General features: G+C 43.2%; 1 protein-coding gene across 1 annotated transcript in view; it reads right to left on the reverse strand.

The window, feature by feature from the left end:
- The window catches only part of si:ch211-266k8.4 (TBC1 domain family member 8B), a 72,951-nt gene that overhangs the window by 30,482 nt on the left and 17,810 nt on the right, over window positions 1-24,659 (reverse strand). Inside the window, exon 10 of the mRNA XM_054733386.2 lies at window positions 19,389-19,501. Within this exon, the coding sequence (XP_054589361.2) occupies window positions 19,389-19,501 (113 nt within the window). The remainder of the gene's footprint in view (window positions 1-19,388; window positions 19,502-24,659) is intronic.

Consider the following 24,659-nt stretch of genomic DNA (forward strand, 5'->3'; position numbering starts at 1 on the left):
CACAATTCCCAACATAAGTAGCCACATAACTCAGTATAGAGAGAATATATTGTACCCCTTTATGGTTAAAAATAAGGCCATTTTTTAGTTTCTTGTTTTATTCTCGAGTCAGAAAAGGGTGGAATGCCTTCTCCAGGTCAGGGATGAGGTCCTGCCCCAAGTGAAGGAGTTAAGTATCTCAGGGTCTTGTTCACGAGTGAGGGAAAGATGGAGCGTGAGATCGACAGGTGGATTGGTGATGCGTCTGCAGTGATGCGGGCGTTGTACCGGTCTGTCGTAGTGGAGAGAGCTGAGCCAGAAGGAAAAGCTCTCAAGTTATTGGTCGATCTACATTCCTACCCTCACCTATGGTCACGAGCTTTGGGTAGTGACCGAAAGAACGAAATCGCAGACACAAGCGTTCGAAATTCGTTTTCTCTGCAGGGTGGCTGGGCTCTCCCTTAGAGATAGTGATCCGGGAGGGGCTCAGAGTAGACCAGCTGCTCCTTCACATAGAGAGGAGCCAGTTGAGGTGGCTCGGGCATCTTGTAAGGATACATCCTGGACGCCTCCCTGGTGAGGTTTTCTGTGCAAGTCCAACCGGGTCAAGGCCTAAAGGAAGACCCAGGACACGCTGGAGAGACTAAGTCTCACAGCTAGCCAGGGAACGCCTTAGGAATTCCCCAGGAGGAGCTGGTCCAAGTGGCTGGGGGGAATGAAGTCTGGGGCTCCCTGCTTAGCCTGCAGCCCATGCGACCCGACTACGGATAAGCAGCCGAAAATGGATGGATGTTTTATTCATTACTTCAAAATAACAGCAGCTCAGCACCACCAACAATCTGGGAAAAACCCATGAACAGCAGGTCAAAACTTCCAGAACCCAACCTGAAACCTCCCAAATGCTCTTTCCTCTCTGCTATCAACACAGGACTCCAAAGGAACTAACATACGGCTCTACCAGCCGACAGAGGACAGGCTGCCATCACAAACAACAGGCTCACCACGTAAACATTTCCCCAACAAGAACAAAACCAGACTCCAAACAAAAGATGTGAATGAATCATTCTGTCTGTACTCTGTTACAAGCAGCCTGGCTCTGGCTTCGCTTCCTGTTCTGCTGCTCTAGGCTGAGAATGCAGGATTCTTGCACAAAAAGGGGTTTGTGCAGAGGTGGACGGTCGGTCGGGGACAGTTTGACGGAAGCATCAGGATCTAATCATTAAGAACGAGACATTCACAAATGACTGGATGAGGATTTATTCAGAATTTTACATTTGAGGTGATTGAAATCATTTGTTCTTTGGTGGAGAATAGAGTTTATCTTATCTTGGTATTAAAGGTGCAATATGCAAGAATATAGTGAGAATTTCACAGTGAGAAAATCCCAAGAGTCTAATATTTCAGTCAATTTGGAAGGAAGGTTATACTGAAACTAATTTCATATCCAGTTGCTGTGGGGATTGTCAACGTTTCTCCTCTCAAAACAAAAGAGGGACGTAACTACAGTTTACCATCAGTGAGTGTGTTTCCTGCGAGCTAATACTGCAGCGCCGAAAATTGTTATTTGACAACAGCTGGCAAAAAGCTCGAGTGTTGTTTAAAGTGGTCGCACTAACCAAGTTTTACCACAGGATGCCATTTTTACTTCATTTCCACATAATGCACCTTTAAAATTCCCAGGATAAAACCCCATGCACATAAACAGAGACCCTCACAAAGCATCACGACAAATCGATTAATAAAAGCTAAAAGATGAAAACATAGAGCAGAACACCAACACTTGGAAATGCCCGTCAGTAAGCTCAGCTTCAAGCGTTCCCTGTGACTCATGGATACAATGAGAAGGTATGAATGACAGAGGGTGGTTTTTGCCCCCTCTCTCCGAGAGTCAAGTTTCAGATGACAGAGCACTCTGCTGATTCCTCAATGTCCAGGAATTAATGCTGATGGCATGCAGCCTTTCCAAGGTTCAGTTTTAGTGTGTTTGAAGCGTTTTTTGTCCTCTGGGAGTTGGCGAAGCAACACATCTGTGGCTTGGATTTAAAAAGCTCTAATATGAGCCTTGGCTCAGCAGACCCAGTGGAACAAACTAATGCTGCTTAATGACAGATGGGGGGGAAAACTAGTAATGCACCGATATGAAGTTTTTGGGCCGATACCGATACACTGACATTAATGCTTATAAAATCAGCAGATATTGTATAGAATGAAACTGATTAAAGCTGAATTTACGTATCATGTACACACAACACACACATTTAAGCTTCTGAGATGATTTCATTCACTGTTCACATGACTTAACAATCGATCACCCACCTCACCCTCTGAAACAGGCAAAAAAATAGAGACAAGATGGAAAAAATTGGTTGTTAATATTGGCCCGGTTTTATTTATCAAACCGATACCGATATGTTAACTCGTTCACTGCCAATGATGACTAAAGCCGTCATTAGCATTTTTTTTACTGTGTGGGCGTCGGACGAGCCCCCGCGCTGAGAGAACAAACATCTCAGCTCTAAACCAGATCTTCATCCGCATACGACACACGCCACGTGATCAGGAAGCAGAACATCCATGTGTTAGATCGTTTTGGGCCGCTGCTGTAAAAAAAAAAGTGAGGAGCTAACTGGAAAAGCTTCTGCCGATCACAATTCAACAACGGATTATGAAAGAACGGATAATGCTCGAAACGCACGGAATCTTCCTGATGTAAGAGGTGAGTCTCCGCTTTGTTTTGACGTCAACATCATCCTAGCGCGCAACATTCTGTGACTTTTTAAAAAAAAACAGTAAAAACGGTGAGAAACGCTGGCAGTGAAGGGCTTTACCGATCAGGAAACGGCTGTCAGCGAATGACCAACATCGGCCAATACCAATATTGATGCCGATATATTGTCCATCCCTACTAAAAACGCTTACAGTCAAGAAAAGGAAAACCAAATCATTTTAACAAATCACAATAAACGGATGCATTTCCCTCCGACCTAATGACCATAGGAACTGAAAGATGATGTCACTTCTACTTGTGTGATAGCAGCAAACGAAAGTAGGGATGCTGAATATTGGCCTTTTTAAATAAAGAAAAACAAGCATCATCCGTTACCAACATCACTTAACTCCAACAGGCTCAAACTTAACATGTTTTGTGCAAAATAACTAATATTTCTATTTAAGTTAGCCTATAGGAAAAGTGCCATGTTTAATTTAGTCTCCAGCATCAGCTGAATCTCATCCTCCCCATGTGTTTATTAGTTAGTCATGGTTTATTTTATTTTTCTGTTTATTGCAGTGATGGCGATGAAGCATTTATAAAGACCTTCAGATAAGAACAAGCCTTGGGTGAAGATTCTTGTTTCTCTTTTCGCTGGCTAGCTACACGTAGCTACGTGTTGTGAGGACAGCGTACGTCCACTACACAGGGCAAAGTTCTTCAAAAGTTGTGCCAAATACCATACCACACCGATTTATTTATAAAGCACCATTTCAAAATAGCATGGCAGCCAACCAAAGTGCTGTACATAAAAGAGCCAAATGCTTGAACAAATAAAAACACAATGAAATCCGGTAAAATACATAAAAACTAGGGATGTGTATTGGTGAAATTCTGGTGATACAATAAGTATTACGATACAGGGGAGACGATACAATATATCACGATATATTGAGATACATTCAGTCGGACGATATTGGTGATTTTTTAGACTAAATTTATAATAGGAAAATTCAATAAACAGTCCAAACTGATACTTAACATGTTTAACCTTAACAGAGGGATTTACATTTCAATGGTGGAAACAAAACCCATTACACACTGCTGACGTTTGAATTGCACCACAAGAAAATAAAATACACAAATGTTTCCATGTAAATTCTTCCAAAAATTAGATACGCGACTTTTGAATATTGATAAATTTAGCAAGATAAAATATCACAATATATTGCAATATTGATATTTTCGATACACAGCTTCTGAATATCGATATAATATCGCTGGGGAAAATATCACGATATATTGCCATAATCGACATTTTCTTACATCCCTAATAAAAACAGCATAAATAATCAAGAATAAAAATTCCTACTAAAAACAGAATAAGAGAACTGTTAACAGCGCTATCAAATAAAAATAATGCGACAAATGATAAAAACCATTTGAAATGGCACAAATAAAACCAAAAAAGCTACAAGATGGTGTGAGGTGTGAAAAGTGAGCTACTGAATCATAAAAACTAAGGAAAAATAAACCCGGTGCTGATTTTTCATGTAAAGTGTCACTACTAGTTTAAAGTATGGAAGATGGGTATGTGCATGGTACGAATAAATTGGGTCATTAAAGGGACTTTACGGAGTTTTTAATTTTTATGCTTGCGATTGCCCCCTCAGGCCAAAAGCGTAACAGCAGCTTCAATAGTAGGCTCGTGCACGAGACGTGCATGCTGTACGCGCACACTCAATGAAAATAATAGCTGAGACAGTCCTGTGTGTGTGTGTGTGTGCGCGCGCGTGCGTGCGTGTGTGTGCGCGCGCGTGCGTGCGTGCGTGCGTGCGTGTGTGTGTGTGTGTGTGTGTGTGTGTGTGTGTGTGTGTGTGTGTGTGTGTGTGTGTGTGTGTGTGTGTGTGTGTGTGTGTGTGTGTGTGTGTGTGTGCGAGCGGTCCGGAGGGCAGAGGACAGGAGAACGTGCAGCTAATTAATAAAATAATTTGGTTCTGTAGCTTTCTCTTCAGCACAGCCGACAAAGGTTTATGATGGGTCAGTCCTCCTGCATGCTCAGATCATTCCCTTCCCTTGCTCGAAAAATTGTTCCACAATGAAAGTTGAACCCACATCTTTTTTATCTGTGAATTCAATGCCGTTCGGCGAGTCTCAAATAAAAATTTGGGCATCTTACTGTAAAAAAAATATACCATTAATGTAAAAAAGAAATTCTAAATAAACTATGTTCACATCCAGAATCAAACCCAGGTCTTCTGCATGAGAGTCCGACATCTTACAAGGTGAGCTACACTAGTAACATTCACAGTATCTAACATTTATATCCTTGATGACAGCTGAAACAACGTCAAACCAAAGAACGGTTCGGAGTGAAAAAGGCTATTTTGCTGCTAATTAGCAGGAAATATCTAGAAGAAAGTTCTACAGAAAGTAGCTAAGGGTCCTCAGAAATGTAGCTAGCTTTGTCACTAGGCGTTAGGAACAGCGACAAAGTGGCACTGCCTCTCTCTCTGCTGCTAAAGCTACGGATAGCAAATGCTACGGGCGATGCCTGAGCGTGAACGCGCATGAAGCAGCCTGCTCGACCCGAGCATCTCTCTTTTTCTGTGATTTTACAGAAAAACAGGCAATCACAGTAAAAATGCCAGGGCTCATTCTACAGGACCAGGGCATTGCAGGAGAATGTATGAAGAAGACATTTATTATTTCTACACATGTTTTGGCTGTCACACTTCCATAATGCTCCTTTAAAAACTGAAAACCAATATTTTCTGATATTTAATGTTAATGCCGATATCGGCAGATATGCACCGTAGGCAGCCCTAAAAGAAACCTTCACAAGAACACACACACACACACACACACACGCACACACGCACACACGCACGCACGCACAGCCTTTGGAAAGTCCTAGTTACTAAAACACAAAGAGCAGCAGGCATGAAGCATGGGCTTCGTCAGGTTCAGCAGTTTTTAGCACAGAGTTATACAAGCGCACTCGCTTTACAACTTCATAAGCATCTCTAAATAACCGGCTTTAAACGTATTTTTCTTAGTTTGGGAGGGACTTTTGTGCTGCAAATACACATTATTTGGTCTGTAATTATCATGAAAGGAAGGAAGACAAAGAGTGAGCAAACAGAGGCAGGTAGAAAGAAAAATGAACACAGGTAAGCCAAGTCAGAGATTATGATCAAAAATAAGGGGGATTTCCAGCCAATCCATAATCCGATCTGAAAAGAGGAAAAACCAGCCCTGTAATCACGTTGCTTTAGTTTCAACAATGCTCTCTGCAAAATCGCTGATTTAAAGCCGTGTCTGGATGCTTCTGTCTAATTACACAAGAAAATCAGTCTGAACTGCTTTAAATACTAATTTGTTTTGACAATTAAAGGTTTTTGCTGTTTAAAACATCTTTACACAAACACAGAAAATAGGGATAATGTAAAGAGCAAAAAACCTTAAAGGAAAAGGAAAGAGAGAGAGAAGAAGCCGATTATTCATAAAAAATAAACCGCGGCACCTGAAGATACTCGAACGAAATGAGATGAAGGCTTCTGAAGATGGAAACATCTTCTATATAAAATTATTATTAACAGTTTTTATTTAAATCAGCACAATATGTTACAAAACAACAGGGTTGTAGAAATGGTTACTGAAAGGTGAAAAAACCTTTTTAAATGAGTTCTGATTTTTACTAATAAGCCCATTTTGGACCCGACGGGAACAGCACCGATGGGGAAACTTAATCACAACATACTTTTATCTTTTTTAAAAGAAAAACAAATCACATTCTAACTATTTTGTCCCTGGTTTAGAAAAGTTTGGACACTCCTGCTTATGTTCTAGGGCAAAGTCCTCCGTTGGCCTGGCCTGCCAGACTCCTCCTCCGTTTAATTTTCACAGAGAAAGGGTCTGGGAACCCTCCTGATCAAATAACCCCACCCCCTGAGAATTCTAACTGAGCCAATCAGCGCTGAGCAGCGTACGTCACACACCACAACGCTGAGTTTGTCATAAACATGGCGACTGAAGCGGAGTTCGCTGCGGCTCTTTCCTCTGGTCTAAATGACTTGGATGTCTTTAAAACAAGTAGAAGCGCTAAAAGCCTTTCTTCTAAAGAAAGATGTTTGCGCTGATGCCAGACGCCATTTTTTATTACAGCTAAAAACTACAGCGTCGTGCGGTACAGTCGGCATTTCCGTCTTTTTTCTGATTGGTTGTTTTGAGCTGGCTAGTCCCGCCCCTAAAGTGCCTCTCTGCCTGTGAGTAACCCGACTCTCTCTGTGCAGAATTAGAGGACGAGTCTGGCAGGCCAGGCTCGTCCTCGGTACCATCAGGACAGGTACTTCTGCTCGGTTCAACCGATAGATTCAAGTTTACGAAGAGTGTAACTTTTCTCGTACGTGGTGCTGTAGCACGTGAATTTCCACACTGTGGGACCTATAGGGTCTATTCCAGGGGTGCCCAATCCTGGTCCTGGAGGGCCAGGATCCAGCATGTTTTAGTTTAAACTCTGCTTCAACACACCTGATTTCAATCAGCAGATGATCAACCACAACACCTGCTGGATACCGGCCCTCCCGGACCAGGATTGGGCACCATTTTGAAATGCTGCCTCTAACCACCTGGGTTAAGGGGCCAGACGCTGACAGCATCTTGAGCTCATCAGTCTAAACGTTGGTGTTTGGACTCTGCTTTTCTATTTGACAAAATGGAGTCCGGCAGAATTTGTTTTTGTGATTTCATAAAGCTAATCTGTGTGTGGAAGCTAAGTTTGAGTTCATATACGTTTAAGTCTATTGGTCTATATTTCTATTAAGTCTATATTTACAGCTGGTTGCATTTTTAGACACTCACAAACTCTGGGAGATCTTTCAGTCAGGGTTCAGAGCAGGTCACAGTACCGAGACTGCACTTTTAATGGTTCTCAATTATGTTTTTTTTTTTAGCTTGTGACGGGGAGGGGGGGGGGGAATGCTATCATTCTTTTGATGTTAGATCTGTCTGCGGCCTTTGACACGGTTGATCATGACATACTTTTGGATCGGCTACAACATTGGGCAGGAATTACCGGTGCAGCCCTACAATGGCTACACTCCTTATCAGACAGAGGTTTTTGTGTCAGTATAGGTGAAACCTCCTCGACCTTGAAGGGACTCAAGTGGGGTGTGCCACAAGGGTCTGTACTGGGTCCGCGTCTTTTTGCCATCTACTTACTACCGTTGGGGAATCTTCTTCGGCGGTTCGGCATGCGTTTTCATTTTTATGCTGACGACTGTCAGATCTACCTCCCCCTTCAGCGGGGGGTCGATGGGTCAATATCAAAGCTCGTAGATGCCTTAAGAGGATGTGCGCTCCTGGATAGCTACAAACTTTTTACATCTGAATGACGCCAAGACTGAAGTAATTGTACTTAGCCCTGGCATGTCTACACGCCCATGCGATGCTCTGAATCTGGGCACTTTAGCATCCAACATGAAGACCACCATCAGAAATTTTGGAGTGCAACTGGACTCAGCCCTTAAATTCGATGCGCAAATCAACCAGGTTGTGCGATCGTGTTTTTTTTAACACTGACTAGCCAGAATTAAGCCCCTAGCCTGGCAAGCCAGACTAAATAAATGTATTATTTAGTCTGGCCATGCTCCATTGACGGCTCTCGGTTGTGGGGCGGGTTCTACCGTTGTCTTTCAAATGATCTCCACATTCCACTGGACAATGAGTGTGACATACTCTTGTTTCACTCTGTTGCATCATCCCACCCACCAGGCATATAGAGTGCCCTGATTTGCTCACAACGCGGATAAAGCTCTGTGATTTGTTCACTAAGCAGATAGAGCACTATGATTGGCCCACCATTATGGACCAATCACAGCTCTTTATGTGTTTAAAACCCCTCTAGAGAGCTGTGATTGGCTAGCCAGAGTCCTGGTAGGAGCTGCTGAGGTTCCAATGGAGCATGCCTAGACCATTCTTTGCAAAGCAAGAATTTGGTCTAGTTCACTAGGCTATTAAGCCCCTGCTGTCCAGAGTACATTTAGAGACTGTCACACATGCTTTTGTTCTTTCAAGGCTCGACTACTGCAATGCACTGTATGCCGGCCTTAGTCAGGGTGCGGTAGCACGCTTGCGGTTAGTTCAAAACTCAGCCGCTAGGTTCGTGACAGGCACTAGGCGCAGGGAACATATCACCCCTGTGTTGGCATCCCTTCATTGGCTGCCTGTACAATACAGGGCAAAATTCAAGGTCTTGGTACGGGCACACAAGGCCTTACACAGAACTGCTCCAGCATATCTTGGCAACCTTTTGCATAGACATGCCCCCTCGCAGGCCCTTCACTCAGCCGGCAGGGAGCTGTTGATCGTTCCACGCACTAAGTGCAGGTCACGGGGGGACCGTGCGTTCTCGGTGTTGGCACCTGCACTTTGGAACCAGTTGCCTTTGGGGGTGCGTCAGTCACCCTCATTGGGGGTTTTTAAGACTCGCCTTAAGACCCATTTTTTGGTCGAGGCATTTCAGGATTAGCAAATTTTACCCGGTTTCGAAGCCCCGGCCTCAATCTTTTTCTGGATTTTATTTTTTGCTTTTACTCTCCTCTTTTAATTGATTTTATGTTGGTTTTACGATTGTTAAATTTCATTCTTAGAGTTTTATATTTTTATTGTGTTCAGCACCTTGGGCGTCTGCATTGGTCGCAGAAGGGGCTTTATAAATACATTAAATGAAATGAATAAGTTAAGCTAAAAGCAATTTCATTTGTGTATTTAAAAATGTAAATTTGTTAAAAGAAGTCTTTTTTTTGGGGTCAATTCATGGAGGGTAGAAAATAGGTTACTGTCACTTTAAGAAAAAGGCAGACACACGTGGTGGGGCTGTAAAACCAGTTACATCCAGCTGAGCGTGGTGAGGTGTAGAGCAATATGGTTTCATACCGTAGCATTGTTTCATTTAAACTGAGGAAAACTTAATTTTGGACACTTCTGTAGGATTACAGGCTGTGAAATAAAGTTTTTATCTTTTCACTGGAGTCCTGTGGAAGCTTGTCTCCTCATCATCAAACATGCACGAGTAAACCAAGGCCAAGGAAGCCTCACCAGTCACATGATATAAGAATTGGCTCACCATGCTCCCCCAGGAAACTATCCTCAAAATCAACACATACATTCTACTAGTGAGGGTATCAGCTGACTCGTAGCTAGCGATGGGTACCGAATTCGGTACTTTTTAAGGTAGCGGCCGAATTCCATAGTACCGACTGAGCACCGATTCACGTCTTTTGAAACGGTGCCTCGTTTCGGTACCCGTCCTTCATAAGGAGAACTTGCCTAGACAGCTGCGCATGCGCAAGAGCGTTATGTCGTCGGTCGCTGAGAGCCAGTTGTAAACAGAGCAGCATGGTAGAAAGAACGCACGCTAAAGCTTGGGTCCACTTCACTAAATGTGATGGGTAACTGGGTGATGATGAAACCAGCGACAACGATCTAAGTGAGACATCCTCATCTTAATCTGCTCTGGTAGGTAAATAAACTGTTTAAGATAACGTTAGCTTGATATGTTAGCTTCCGTTCCGCTAATGGTGCGTTCGCTTTCTCCTCGGAAATTCTAACTTCCCAGTAGGAAAAATCAAATGAAAAAGGACGGCAAAAGGAATGAAGATGCACAGTAAATTTAGTTCACATTAAAGATGTTTGCTTCAGTTTAATTATCAGCTTATAAAACTACAAGGACGATGTTAAAATACAAACAGTTGTATGTTATTTATCGTGATATTTATCAAATATGGTTATATATTGAGAAAAATATATATTTAATTATAAAAGAGAATTAAAATATTAAACACTCAAAAGTATCTAAAATTGGTACCGTTAAGTACCGGTATCGATTCCTAGGTACTGGGAATTAGTACCGAATCGATTCAAATGTCAAAGGTACCCATCCCTAACCATTACAGTGGCGGTTGAAGAGAAAAGAAGCACATTCCAGACTGGCACCTGTCGCATGCAAGTACCTGTTAACTCCTGCAACCGCAGTGCCTTGTGAGAGATTATTCTCACTCTCAGGCCACATCATCGGTGCGCTCCAGGCAGCTGCGTCCAGCGCACGGTCCATTCTCAAAGTGGCTTAACCAAAAAACTATAATTAACACATGATCGTTCATGTCCGCACATGTTCTCTACTTTGTCTTATTTGTGCCTGAAGCTCTCTGCTACTGCAGAGCTCATCACCTGTGCTGTGGTGATGTCACCTCACTGACGCAGCATCGAAACACACTCTCCACTTTGCGGTCAGGAGATCCCTTTGATCTGCTCAAAAGTAACTGATGAGATGAAAAAGTAAGAATCCAGGCAGCAGATTTTCTGGAGAGTTTAGAGGAGATACAGGAAGATGAGAGATGGACAGGACAGGAAAATAGTTAAATAAAAACAAGAAAACAAAGTAAAATGTAGGTAGATTTATCTCCACTACACGTTTTTACCTGTATAAAACAATAAGTTATACGCATGTGTTGAGGGTCTGACCTCATGAGGAAATTACTATGCAGTGATTTTCTCCAAAATGACTGTGCTTAAATTGCTCTGAAAAGCAAATAATCACATCAGCGCCAAGAAACTTCATTTCCCATGATGCTTTGCACACGGAAGCATTGTGATGACGTCACCGCCTAGTACCAGAAACACGTTCTGCGCATGTGCGGGAAGCCGTGGAGCTTTTCCCGCGAACTAAGACCATAAATCTTCAGCAGAGACAAAGAAACCTCGTTCTTTTGCCCAGGATACCTGGCGGTAAGGACACGCTTGTCGAACGCTCCGACAACTTGAGCACGCGGAAGCTCTAAGTGCCCAAGTTGAGCCACGCAATCGCTACAAAGCCACTCGAACTCCATCAGGACCTGACTGGGAACGAGCGGAGCTCCATCCAGCTCTCAGAGACGCTGTAAGTTGTCAAACTCAGCACAAAAGAAACTTCGTTCTCTTTGTGTCCAGCCCGTGGAGAAACACTCGTGGAGCCAAACAACGGAGAAAGCATCAAACCGACGGATGACGCTGAAAACTGCGGAGAAAAACGGAGAACCGTCAAATCATAACAGCGGGGGACGCCTCGCTCATCTGGTGATCAGAAAACTCATTTCTCTCTCTCCTTTTCTTCTCCCGTTTCCTCTATAGTCCAGAATAAGCAATAAAACCGCGCTATTGCTTAAAAAGTAGCTTCGTGTTTTCCTCTTTCGCTCCCAATTCGTCCTTCGGGTCATTTTGAAAGAATGAACTGCTTATTAATCATTGTTTGGTATCTTTAAATGTTTCGGCCATGGCCAGGCTGATAAACTAAGGATATTAACTTGTGATTAATCTTTTGTGTTGTTTCATGATCCTTTGAAATGTTTTGAGTGATTTAAGGTTAAGTTACTACTGATTCTAAGTGCTTTGGAAGTTAAAGTGCAAGTTGCCACTCACACTTTAGGCAGACAGAGGGGTCAGCCATCTTGCATACAGACTCCATTTTAGAAACACACACACATACATACACACAAAACACCTTGAACATTATTTTGAATATACATCCTTTTATTATATCACATGGTTATTATTCATTTATGCCACTGTTTATTCATTTGACAAATTGTTAATTAAACGTTATAAAATTCAGATTTTCGTCTCCAGTAGCTTTGTTGTGTCGAAGAGAAGTCTCTGCTCCAAGGATTCTACGAACTTCAAGAAAGACTGATAAGAGTTTTGGATTCAATTTTTCCCCGGTTAAAGGGGAATGGTGCCCCGTATATCTAAGAATATCTTAATTAATTAATAAATCAGTAAATATTTACATATTTACAGAATTTATTGAAGAATCCAAAAGTAAGTTGAAGCTTACTAATTGTTCGCTCCTAATAACCCCAACACATGTAATATTTATACATTCGATATCATTCAGATCACCTTCAAAACTGTCACACACCCAGGGACGTTTCAAGGCATTCTGGGGGCCAAGGCAAAACAGAACACCCCCCACCCCTATAACTGGGCTCCCGAAGCCTCTGTGTAATCCAAACCCTGCCCAGGAGTATTAATTATATAGTGTTAGAAAAAGTCCCTCAGACATTACTGACATGTTCTAATATTATCAGATGAAAAACTAAATCATCAACATGCCGTCTCATCGGTTTCTTTTCTGAACTTGCAAAAAGTAACCAAACAATTTGAAAGCCACTATTTGTGGATTCTCTGAAAGTTTCCATGGAGTGTGTGACAACTTATTTTTCATAGAAAAATATAAAGTTGGAAAACAGTGTAAGAGCAGCCAGGCAATGATCAGATAAATTGTGATTAATCACAATTAATTACAGAAAATTGTGCGATTAATTAGGTAATTTTTTTTAATCGACTGACAGCCCTATTTTTAAGTAAAGTTTACTAAAACACCTTTCACAGAAAATTAAAATGACTATTGAATTAATTGTCTGTTAAAGAGGGTGACAACAGGAGTGGGCACAAAATGGAGCCTTGGGGTACCCCACAAAACAGATCAGTTAGATCTGATTTGCTTTAAACACACTGAAACATGCAAGCAAGGTACGATCTGAGCCGTTTAACAGTTCCAAAGATCTTCCCCGATCTAAGTAAGAGACAAAAGTCACGCCGGGCGAGTCAGGACCACCACACTTCTGTAGAGCTTTACAGTTACACACACCGTGCTTTTGTTCAAACAAGACTCGTCCAGAAATTCACAATAATGCATTAAATTCTCAGGGTTCTGATGTCTGTTACACAAAAGCAGAAAGAGATGAGCTTTGACTTGCTCATCATTAAACCAAACAAGGACAAAAGGTTGTAATCACAAGATTTGAGTAATAATGGGAGCGGGTCAGCCCTCGGGCTGATTGAGCAGGTGGCATTCCACCTTAACTAGCAAAAACAAATGAATGGGGAGATTAGTAGGCCCAGATGTAGGCTAAATGCCCACCGAGGTTAAGAAGGTGACATTCTTCTAGGACTAATAGATGCAATTCAGCTCAAACAGCTGTTAGGAATGTGGGGTCCAAAAAGACGGAGCAAATATCTAGTGGGTCCACTTGAAGCCTCTCATCAGTGAGAACTTAGTTAATATAAAGATCATGTGCCTGTCTGTCCATTCCCTGTGGATCAAGCATTTGCACATCTTACAGTTTCAAGGACATTCGTTTCATTTTAGTTGATGAATTCCATTTTTTAACACCTGAAACATCTTTATTCACTTCTCATGAAGTTGGCTTAATGTTTGTACATTTCCCTACTTTACTCTTGCTGGCAGCTACTGAAACCTTTCTGGCCTGCGAAGCACTGAATCACACACACACACACACACACACACATAAATCACACAATGTATGGCCCTTCTCTAGGTATCAGAGCATTACAGCAGACCATCAGGCTGACTCAGGAGCTCAAACACAGCTTGGATCGAAGTCATGTTGCCGTTTAGCTCAGTGAGTTACGATAAAGGCGGAACCATTGAAGCTAATCACAGTTTTCTGTTCAACTTCCTGGTCTGTCGGTGTTGAGCAGAAAAAAGTACCCCGTCACTGACAAAAAGGGCAACACTGAAGGCTTTCCTTCTACAACACCTGGTGGCTCAGGTGTTGCCACAGACTAATTCTAACAATAAAACAAGCAGAAGCAAAAATCTGCCAGATTATCCAGTTTATGACCAAAAACAAGAACAGATCATTTATAACCTTCATTTATCTTTTTTTTAACTTATGGGGGATATTTTATTGAAATAAGTGAATGATGAAAGTTTACATAAAAACTCACAAATGCAAGAAAAGAAAAATAACTTTTTTCTGATTTAATACATTTATAATTAGCCTTGCAAAGCAGATGTCCGGCGCCCACAGCAATTAGGATAATAAGGTGAAAACTTGTAGAAAAGTGTGAAGAGAACAAGATACAATAGAAATTAGTTTAAAATGGATTTAAAAATCATCGACACTCATGCACATGTCTGATTTTTGCTGTTTGCAGAGTATCTGCAGGTTTAAGGGAGCCAAATTTAAGACTTTAAGACCTTTTTTAAGGCCACTTGGACCAAATTTAAGCTATTTTTAATAATAAATTTAAGCTTTATTTTCCAGCTATTGCCTGGAACCAGGGCTAACCATAAGCCATCCAGTTACCATTAAACTTGCACTTACCCCTGGCGCAAGCTCCCACTAGCTTAATCAGCTAATGTGCTCATCTAAAAATAGCCCCCTTTCACAACCAACTGCTTGTGTACGGTTCCGCTTACGCCAACATCGTACACAAAAAATGCTGAACACCAACTAGAAATTCACAAAAATGTTTAGACATAAAAAAATCTTGTATATTGGGTCTTTGGTCATTTAAGACCTTTGGAAACTGTATTTAAGAATAATTTGTCATTTTAAGGATTTTTAAGGCTTTAAATTTGGAAAAGCTAATTTAAGACCTTAAGGACCCGCGGATTCGCTGTGTTTGCCAAACCAGGAACCCGAAGACATCAAGCACCAAATCCTTACTCATCAATTAGGGTTTTATGTTTAATTAAGACAAAACCCATCTGCAGTTCTTATGCTATTGTAACAGAGCTTACGTAATGCTGAACCCAACACGGCTAAATGTGTCTTAATTATGCAGACACGGCTGCTGAAGGATGTTTGGGGGCACTGAATAAAATTTAGGCTGAGTCACCGCTCAAGGCTGAAGCAGCGGGCAGGCAGGAAGAAAACACTGCAGGTATCCCGGGAGCAGACTGAGGAGAGCAGGACTCGAGCATCTGCTACTATTCAAGGAAATAAAAAATTAAAAACCCGAAACATCAGCGGGCAGGACAGGAAAGGGTAGAGAAGCGAGGAATTCAAAAGGTAAGAAGTCTCTAGAGGACGGAACAACACACCTCTGTGTTCTCGCTTCTTCTCAGCCTGACTAAGCACATTCTGAAATCACATTAGCTCCATCCTAAAACGCTGACTGGGCTCACTGTTGGTCCGGCACCAGAATATCTCCTCTTACTAAGACATCGCTGAACAAATGAACAGGTATTGGTTTGACCTTTAGGATGTTCTTGTGGCTTGGTCTTGATTTTTACTGTAACCGTTAGCAACAAGAAGAAACAACCGTCTGGAGACAGACGTCTGACCACTCAATCCATCCCACTTTATTACAAACAAGCACAAACGACTAGGGATGTGAATCTTGGAGCAACTCACGATTTGATTCGATTCCGATTCTTGGGGTGCCGATTCGATTCAGAATCGATTCTCGATTTAAATCGATTCACAATCAGTACTAACAAAGAGTGTCAGCTCCAGGATGAACTACTTTGTTTTACAGGTTAGTTAAAGCTATGGGACATTTTTATTTGGTCATGCTCCAAAAATGCAAATTTACAATGTAAAATAAAGTGATTCTAAAACTGTAAACAGAAACAATCTTTTGACCAAAAGGCAACATTTATTTTTGCTTACCTTGTAAAATATAACTAATCTGTAGTTACCTAACAGTAGCTTTGAAAGTAATACAGTCAAATACTTTAAGTATGTGTAGAAACTAGTTACATGAGTAATCCTGAGTACTCATTTATCAACTTAGAAAATAAATATGAGAATATCTCAAATGTCTGAGTATGGAAAAAATTACATTCAAGTGCCCTCTTATCAGCAGATTCAAACATAAATCATCTCAATTTATGGGACCACAAAAGTAAACGGAGTACTGACTCTCCTAACAAAGATCAAAAAAGTGCATCTCAAACCTGTAACGTGCCAAATATTTGAGTTCTTGGAATCGATTCTGAATCTTTATAAATAAGAATCCTGATTCAGACTTGAATAGATTATTTTCAGCACCTCTACAAATGACATTTCACTTGGAAAAAGACCAATCACGAGTAGGCACCTAGACAGACTGATGTACGAGTTTGTTCCTGAATTACGCTTCACTGATTCAACCCAACAAGAACCCACAAAAAGGGCCTCAAATTCTTCAAGTTCTCAATTAAATCTCAACGGAAGGTGAAACTTTCTCAATAAATCAGCATAACGACACAACAAGTAGGAATAAGCTATGAATTTAATTTTAAAGGGCTCACTCACTCAGAAACTGTTGCGATCCGTCACTCAGCACGCCAAACCTTCTTCAACCCCCACAGCTTGTGTTCGCCACAGGAAGGGAAGAGACTGGAAAACGATCCAATCAGAACAGCGCCTTTCAGAGTCAGAGGACTCCAAAGTGCTTTACACTACAGTGTGTCATTCACCCATTCACACACTGATGGTGACGAGCTACGATGTAGCCACAGCTGCCCTGGGGCGCACTGACAGAGGCGAGGCTGGTGAACGCTGGTGTCACCGGTCCCTCCGACCACCACCAGCAGGCAAGGTGGGCTGTGTCTTGCCCAAGGACACAACATCAGAAATCTCGGTCCAGAGCTGGGAATGAACCTGCAACCTTCCTATTATTAGACAACACGTTCTACCTCCAGAGCTACTGCTGCCCGCCCCGCCCACCAAGGCTTGGGACTGCCCACAGCAGGGGCGTGTCCAGGGGGTGGCCTGGGGTAGCACATGCCACCCTTGGAATCTGATTGGCCACCCCACTGAATTCCCATTAAATAGACTTGTCTACAAAATGCTTGGGGTAGAAAAAAAAATCATAACCATTGGTGCCACCCAAGCATAAAGAAGTGCCACCCCATTTTAAAAGATCTGGGCACGCCACTGGCCCACAGGAAGGATAGAGCAGAGTACGTCTCGACTAGTGGAAGCTAACTAGCAACTCCAAAACATGACAAACATATTCAGGCTTGTGTAGTTTGTGGAGATGAAACACCAATGTTGTATTTTTTTTTTGCCCAGGAAAATATGTTTTACGTATTCTGAGTAAATATTTGCATTTCTGTTACGAGAAATGCGACGTTTGAATATCGGGAATATTAATCATCGTGACTTTGCCTCAGATCCACTGAAGCTGGAGCGCCAGAGCTTTCTTTCCCCACAGGCATTCATTCATATTAGAGCAGGTTTACTGAAAAACGAGGCAATGAGTCGAGCCTAGTTCCTGACTTGTGATTTTAGAATGTCCCCAAGCTCAGCCAGCAGGGACGGGTCTAATATCTGGAGTTAATAACAGGTGTAACAGGAGGAACTTTGTGATGTAATGTGCGGTCTTTGAAACAGGTCCTGACAGCGAAGTGGCATTTTTGCCTTGAGAAGCGAAGAAATGGTCATATCACATGTCCCACGTGCCCCTCCCCCCTCACCTAGCAGACGGAAAACAACTGCATCAAATACATTAAAGACAAAAAGGAGTTTTAGAAAGTTCAGGCTGTTTCTGTGACTCCATACACGCAGCTGTGGGTTCCCAGAAGTGACGTCATCAGTTTTAAGAAGGCCGGTTTCATGAATTAATAGTGAGCGAGTGAAAGTGCAAAGAGAGGAAAACGATAGAAGTGCATCAGCGAAGCAGCAAATGAATCAGCTCAATTTCCCTGGCTGACTCGGGGACTAGACAGTCTGTCAGGCCAGCAAATAGGGATGACTCATCCTGATTCACTCTGTCACTCACCCATGCACACGCACACGCGCACACACACACACACACACACACACACACACACACACACACACACACACACTCTTGGGGTGATGAATTAGCTCCTCTTTAAATAACCCCAAAGGAACATTCTCAGACTCTCAGCTTTTTTAACAGCTTTCCTCGTGAACTTTTTTTACGCCCGTCTCACACAGATCCCGTTATTCAGACCATCACCATTAAAAGAAACCTGAACTATTTATTAAATCCAAACCAGCTTTGGGACTCACACACAGAATCCTGCCCCGTTCAGCCCTGCAGCCACCAAAATGTGACACATCCATTAGCGTCTGTCAGGATGCACCCACGAGTGCTCGTCCGCCCACTCACAAGCACAATCATGACACTCGCATTCCACCCGGTCTTTAGAGAGGATCAGACTCCAGGGGTGAGGGGTTTCCAAGATCTTGTGTGGGGTGATACCTGAACAAGCTTCAAAAGACACAAGCTCCTTTGATCTCCTGAGTTATAACACACACACACACACACACACACACACACACACACACACTCTGATGCTCTTGTTTAATGGCGTCTTACTCATTGGCATTCATGACAAACGTCTCGCGTCTGATTGGCTAACAGCATCGTGACTCTTCTGCTGCCTTCATTCTGATTTTTTATCTCCACTAATCAGCCTGAACATGTTTCCACCATGTTATGGTGTTGCTAATGCTAATGGTTAGCGTCTACTAGCAGCGATGCCCTCTCCTTCTTGTGGGCGGTCCCAAGCCGAGGTGGGCGGAGCCATGAATACTAGTTGTCTCTGTGACGTAGAAGAAACTGGCCTTTTCTGACCCGATTGTTCTCCGGTTTATTTCCATTCAGCAGCGGATGCAGCTGACGGGGTTTAAGAAAATGTTTTCCAGCACGCATGAGAACCCCAGAGTGAGCCGTCGCAATTATAAAGTAAGTTTTACACAGTTTCTCAATGAATTTGCTCTTTAAACAAAAGCTTCAGCTAATTTAGCAGAAAATAAAAACTCGTTTGATAAACTCCTAGAGTCCTACGATGCTTCTGAATTTCTGCTTGATTACATAAACCCACTTCAAGTGTGTGTGTGTGTGTGTGTGTGTGTGTGTGTGTGTGTGTGTGGGCACGCTGTACCCCTTTGAGGATCATGGTGGCTCTCATCCATCACCAAGCTCTTCATACACTTGAGCTCCCAGTCATGGACCTCGGTGTGCCACAGTGCCGGAACCAGAACCGTGTATTGGGCTCTACGGAGGGAAAAGGATGGGAACAGAGGCATTGACACTGGTGAGGATTTATTGATGGTTTTAACTTCTTTAAATATGGAAAATATAAACCTTAGACAAATTCTTCTGCGTCGTCCTTCTTCCACGGAGAGAAAAGGTTGCAAAGAGAAACGGTAAGGATGTTGTGATCTCTCAGACCCACTGAATCCCTGTGGCTGGACCGTGTATTCACGTCTCTGCTAATCTCCGACCAACTCTTCGTCTACCAACCCGATCCAGTTCCAGCCGAGGCTCGGCCTTCCCCCCTCTCCATCCATCCCTAGCTCTCATCGCGCTCACAGAACGCCATCCCATCCTCTCCACCACCTACTCCGCCCGTCCCTGCCTTCCTCGGCGTGTGGATCTCACAGACACTTCCCCGCCCCTCGCCCTGTCGCCCAGCGAAGCTGAAAAAGTTACTTTAACCACATGTAAAGAATGGGTCGTTTACATCTTACTTATGAACATAAAATGTGAGATTCCATAGAATTATGAAATGTCAATCTGATGGATTTTTGAATATTTAAACCAGAAGATCGGAACTTTTTATTGCAGGGATTAAGCGACACTTCGTATTAACTCCAAGGAAAGAGAGAGTCAGGTTTATAATAGTTAAGAAATTTATTTCTACACAACTTAAACAAGACTAACTTTAACACTCTGTGTACTGATGGACTAAGGTGGAGTGAGATGTGAGATGAATGATGGTGTGTGTGTGTGGGGGGGGGGGAATGTTATTCAGAACCAGCGGATCCGGAGGAGCATTTAGTTCTGAGTGGGAGAAAACGTTTCGCTCTAAGCTTTAGTAGGAGATTTATAACACACATGAAACGCCATCTGTCGGTCTACGTACCCCAGGGGAATCCTCCGTTAGATCCAGAATGTCGAGGTCCTCTTGGACCCTCCTTGGTACCAAAGCCGGTAGAAAAGCAGCGGTGCCGACCAAACTAGTCTTGGAATGCTTCCAGGTCACGACAGGTTATCACTGGCGTCTCCGAGACCCTGAAGGGGTCGTGAGGTTCAGCTTTTATTCTTAAGGAACCGTTGTGGTCAGGTGTAACGTGCAACAGATTTTATCCAGCTTGTCGAGGTTCTTTTTGGCTGAGGAGGAAGTCTGGATGGCCGGTCCGAGACTTCTCTAGAACACTAAAGAAAAGGTGGTGTGGGATAGTTTTTATAATTGTCATATTTTGGTTTACTGGCGAATCAGAATTTGACATGCAAAAGAGGGTTTATACAAACACCACAGATAACCACGCCCAGCCAGAAACGAAGGTTCTGATTGGATCAGACAAAAGGAAATGTGTCGTGTGACTTTAGCATTACGTGTCATCAGTGTCTAGTGCAAATGTCCAAGATCACAATTACTTGTAAAATACTACTGATCACAGGATTATAATATCAAGTAATAACATTGTCATTTCACAGAATGAACATTGGTCTCACATTATTATTGGTAATTAACAAAGTTGTTGATTATCTATCAGAATAGTTCGTCTTCGTCTTGAGCTGTAACAGAGGTGAAGCAGTTCAGATGAGCAGAGTGCATGAAAGACCTTGGCCACTATCTCATGTAGATTAGCCTGTCAGAGACTTTATGTCTCCGCTCGAGTAGACGCAGCAGAGCATGACCTTTAGGTCAAAAACAGGACATTCATGACGCTACACACGGGACTACCATGTCTGTTACAAAAAGTTAGTCGCCCAACACACATGTCCTGCGCCGGCCGTTATGTGCGTCTTAGTGGACAGGACTTGTGTTTTGTCCCCAGTGCAGAAGTAATTAACTAGAATATCCACTCTGGTGCCGCTGGAGGTTTAAATCTGTGACATGAAGGTCACATTCTCAACTGCAGCATGAAATCAACCGCTCTGCTCACGACTAGGAGAAAGTGGGCGTTGGTGACTTACTTCCAGGGGAGGTGCGTTTCAGATCCGAGATTAGCTTCAGGGGGAGGAGCAGAGCCTTATGACGCACTTAGCTTCCATCAAGGCTTTTGCAGGCCTTTCAAAATAAAACTCTAAATTTGCAGCTGTACCATTAAGAAAGCCATGTGATGCCAAAGGTCATTACACTGCCCAGCCATCTCCATTTTGCCAGAGAAGCTGCAAAACAAATGCTCTTGCAGCCTCGCCATCTGGGAGAACCGCCATAATTCATCATCTCTGCTGCAAGTCACACGACGTCTCCTTCAGAAGACCGAACTCTTAGCCTTAAGAATCATATTGTCTTAATTCTATTTCTCTTACATTACAGATAAATTACAATCGTAGAACAATGAGTGTTTTATCTAAAGTGAACTTAAGACTTGGCTGTTGAAATGAATCAAACAGACCAAATGAATCCACTTGATGAGTTAACGATTTTATCATCAGTCATGCCACAGATTAATATTAGTATATTAACAATGACTGTTAGATCCTACTTAGACCACATTATAAGTGAAATAGTCTCTTATGAGTCTCTAAGAACTGATGTGGAGCAGAGGTCTTTGATAACGCTGTCGACATCTTTACTGGCCTCTGATTGGTCCAACATGGACCTTAAAAGACAGACACTGTTCCAGTAGTTCCAGCTAAAATGCTAGAAATACTAAACGAACATCTCTTTTGAGATCGGGCCACATTTCAAGGGACCTACGACCTTTGAAGACCCCACAAGTCTAATCACTCGTCAGCCTTAGAGACGACTCCGCCTTGTCAGCTGCGTCTCCCTCCCAGGAACTCTGATCCCAAATACTCTGCACACTGGTGTTGGATGGGTTATGATTAATCTGATAACTAATCAAACATCACTGAATTCAGCCACATTATTCTCGTCATCCCAGACTTCACATCTTTCCCCAGACACTTAGACTCTTGATAACATCCAAGACCATGTTTCATTAGTTTGGTTATTGTCAATATTACCTTAAATAATCATTTACCTCCAGTTAATCTGTATAATCATTAGTCGTAGAAATATAGTAATAAATAGATTTTTATAAACTATATTTTTGCTTCTGTGTCAAATTATTGATAAGAGTACCTTTCCAGGGCCAATCGGCTATTAAAGGTTCAACAATATTAATGATTCATATTTTTAAGGAACACATTTCATATTTTGTTAACAGCTTATTATTGTGAGCACTTACAAAACGTTACTCATCTGAAGCAAGAAAATGCATGAATGCAACCAAAAACAGATGAGTTATTTTTCGTGAGGCAAAAACAACATCACCTGGTAAAAAGCTCCAAAATGTGGATTGTTCATGGAATCTTTTAACACTGAAACTTTGACATGCTGCAGCTTTTGAGCATCTGAGAAACCGCAGTTTATTATTTAGAATGAAAAGGATGAGCTTACTTTTCACCATCTCTGTTTATCTATGACTAAGGTGTTTGTTCAGCCCTTCTGTCAATTGTATTTTACTTTATTTTACGTTAAATACATTTAAAGTAGATGACGATTAAACTTTGACATCCTTAACCAGTTTTCTGGTGCAGGATCGTCCGTGCCTGTCGTGGTGGCAACCCCCGAACCCGCTGGTGGATGCCGGCGGTTAGGGATGCTGTCAAGCTGAAGAAAGAGTCTCGTCAGGTCTTTTTGGTCAGTTGGACTCCAGAGGCTGCTGATAGCTACCAGCAGTCAAAGCGAAATGCGGCTCGGGTGGTCGCAGAAAACCCCGGGTCTCACAGAGTTCGGTGAGATCATGGAGCAAAACTTCCGTACGACTTCGAGGCGATTCTGGTCCACCATCCGGCACTTCAGGAGGGGAAAGCAGTGCGCTACCAACACAGTTTACAGTGGTGAGGTGTGCTGCCGAACTTGACTCGAGATGCTGTGGATCGGTGGGCAGAATACTTTGAAGACCTCCTCAATCCCAGCAGCACGTCTTCCAGTGAGGAAGCGGAGTTAGGCTCTCTAATCTCTGGTGCCAACACATTCTCACACCCAAGGCGTCAAAATATGGCCAAGCCTCAATATGACGATTCGGGACGCCCCAGCGCGTCAGGAGACGACGATCAGGGACACGCTGGCGTCACGTGGCACCGCTGGCGTCACAGTTAGACGCGCGGTCCCACGGACATTATTCGACTATTTAACCTTCCCCTCACCCCAATCCTAACTTTAAGGTCCATAAACTGACCTTAAGGTTAGGATTGGGGTGAGGGGAAGGTTAAGTAATTCACAAGTAGTTCTAGCGTCCGTCTCTCATGGGGTTTCAGGCCCTCTGATATGGGCTGTTAGGTCCCAATATGACCGGTGTCAGAGATTGGTCTACATTGCCGGCAGTAAGTTGAGCTCGTTTCCTGTGAGAGTTGGACCTATGGCCACGAGCTTTGGGTAGTGACTGAAAGAACGAGATCGCGGATCCAAGCGGCTGAAGTTTTCTCTGCAGGGTGGCTGGGCTCTACCTTAGACATAGGGTGAGAAGCTCTGTCATCCAGGAGGGGCTCGGAGTAGACCTGCTGCTCCTCCACATCGAGAAGAGCCAGTTTAAGTGCCTTGGGCATCTGGACAGGATACCTCCTGGACGCCTCCCTGATGAGGTTTTCCAGGCATGCCCAACCAGGAGGAGACCTAAAGGAAGACCCAGGACACTGTGGAGGGACTCCTTTTGGCCAAGGAGCTCCTTGGAATTCCTTCGGAGGAGCTGGCCCACGTAACTGTGGAGGGGGAATTCTGGGCCTCTCAGCTTTGGCTGCTGCCCCCGCGACCTGACTCCGGATAAGCAGCTGAAAGTGGATGGAAGGATGGAAGAGTGCTTAACTGAGAGGAAGAGGAGCAGAGACTTGGCTGGAGGCAGCCTCGTCTCTGAGAAACAAATGATGTGCCAACCCCGTCGCCTGAATGAGGGTGTCACTACAACAATCAGGGCTAAACGAATGAAAGAGCGGAGTCAGAGGGAGAAAGGGGGCGCAGAAAAAAGAAAATGAAATCCCGGGGGGGAGGGACAGGCCAAAGGGAGACATGAAAAAGAAGCAAGGGAGGGAGGGAGGGAGGGAGGGAGAGAGGGAGAGAGGGAGAGAGGGAGAGAGGGGGAGAGAGAGAGAGAGAGAGAGAGAGAGAGAGAGAGCGAGAGAGCGAGAGAGCGAGAGAGAGCGAGAGAGCGAGAGAGAGAGAGAGAGAGAGCGAGAGCGAGAGCGAGAGAGAGAG

This window comes from Nothobranchius furzeri, chromosome 4 (genome assembly GCF_043380555.1).
Source record: "Nothobranchius furzeri strain GRZ-AD chromosome 4, NfurGRZ-RIMD1, whole genome shotgun sequence".
Lineage (NCBI taxonomy): Eukaryota > Metazoa > Chordata > Actinopteri > Cyprinodontiformes > Nothobranchiidae > Nothobranchius > Nothobranchius furzeri.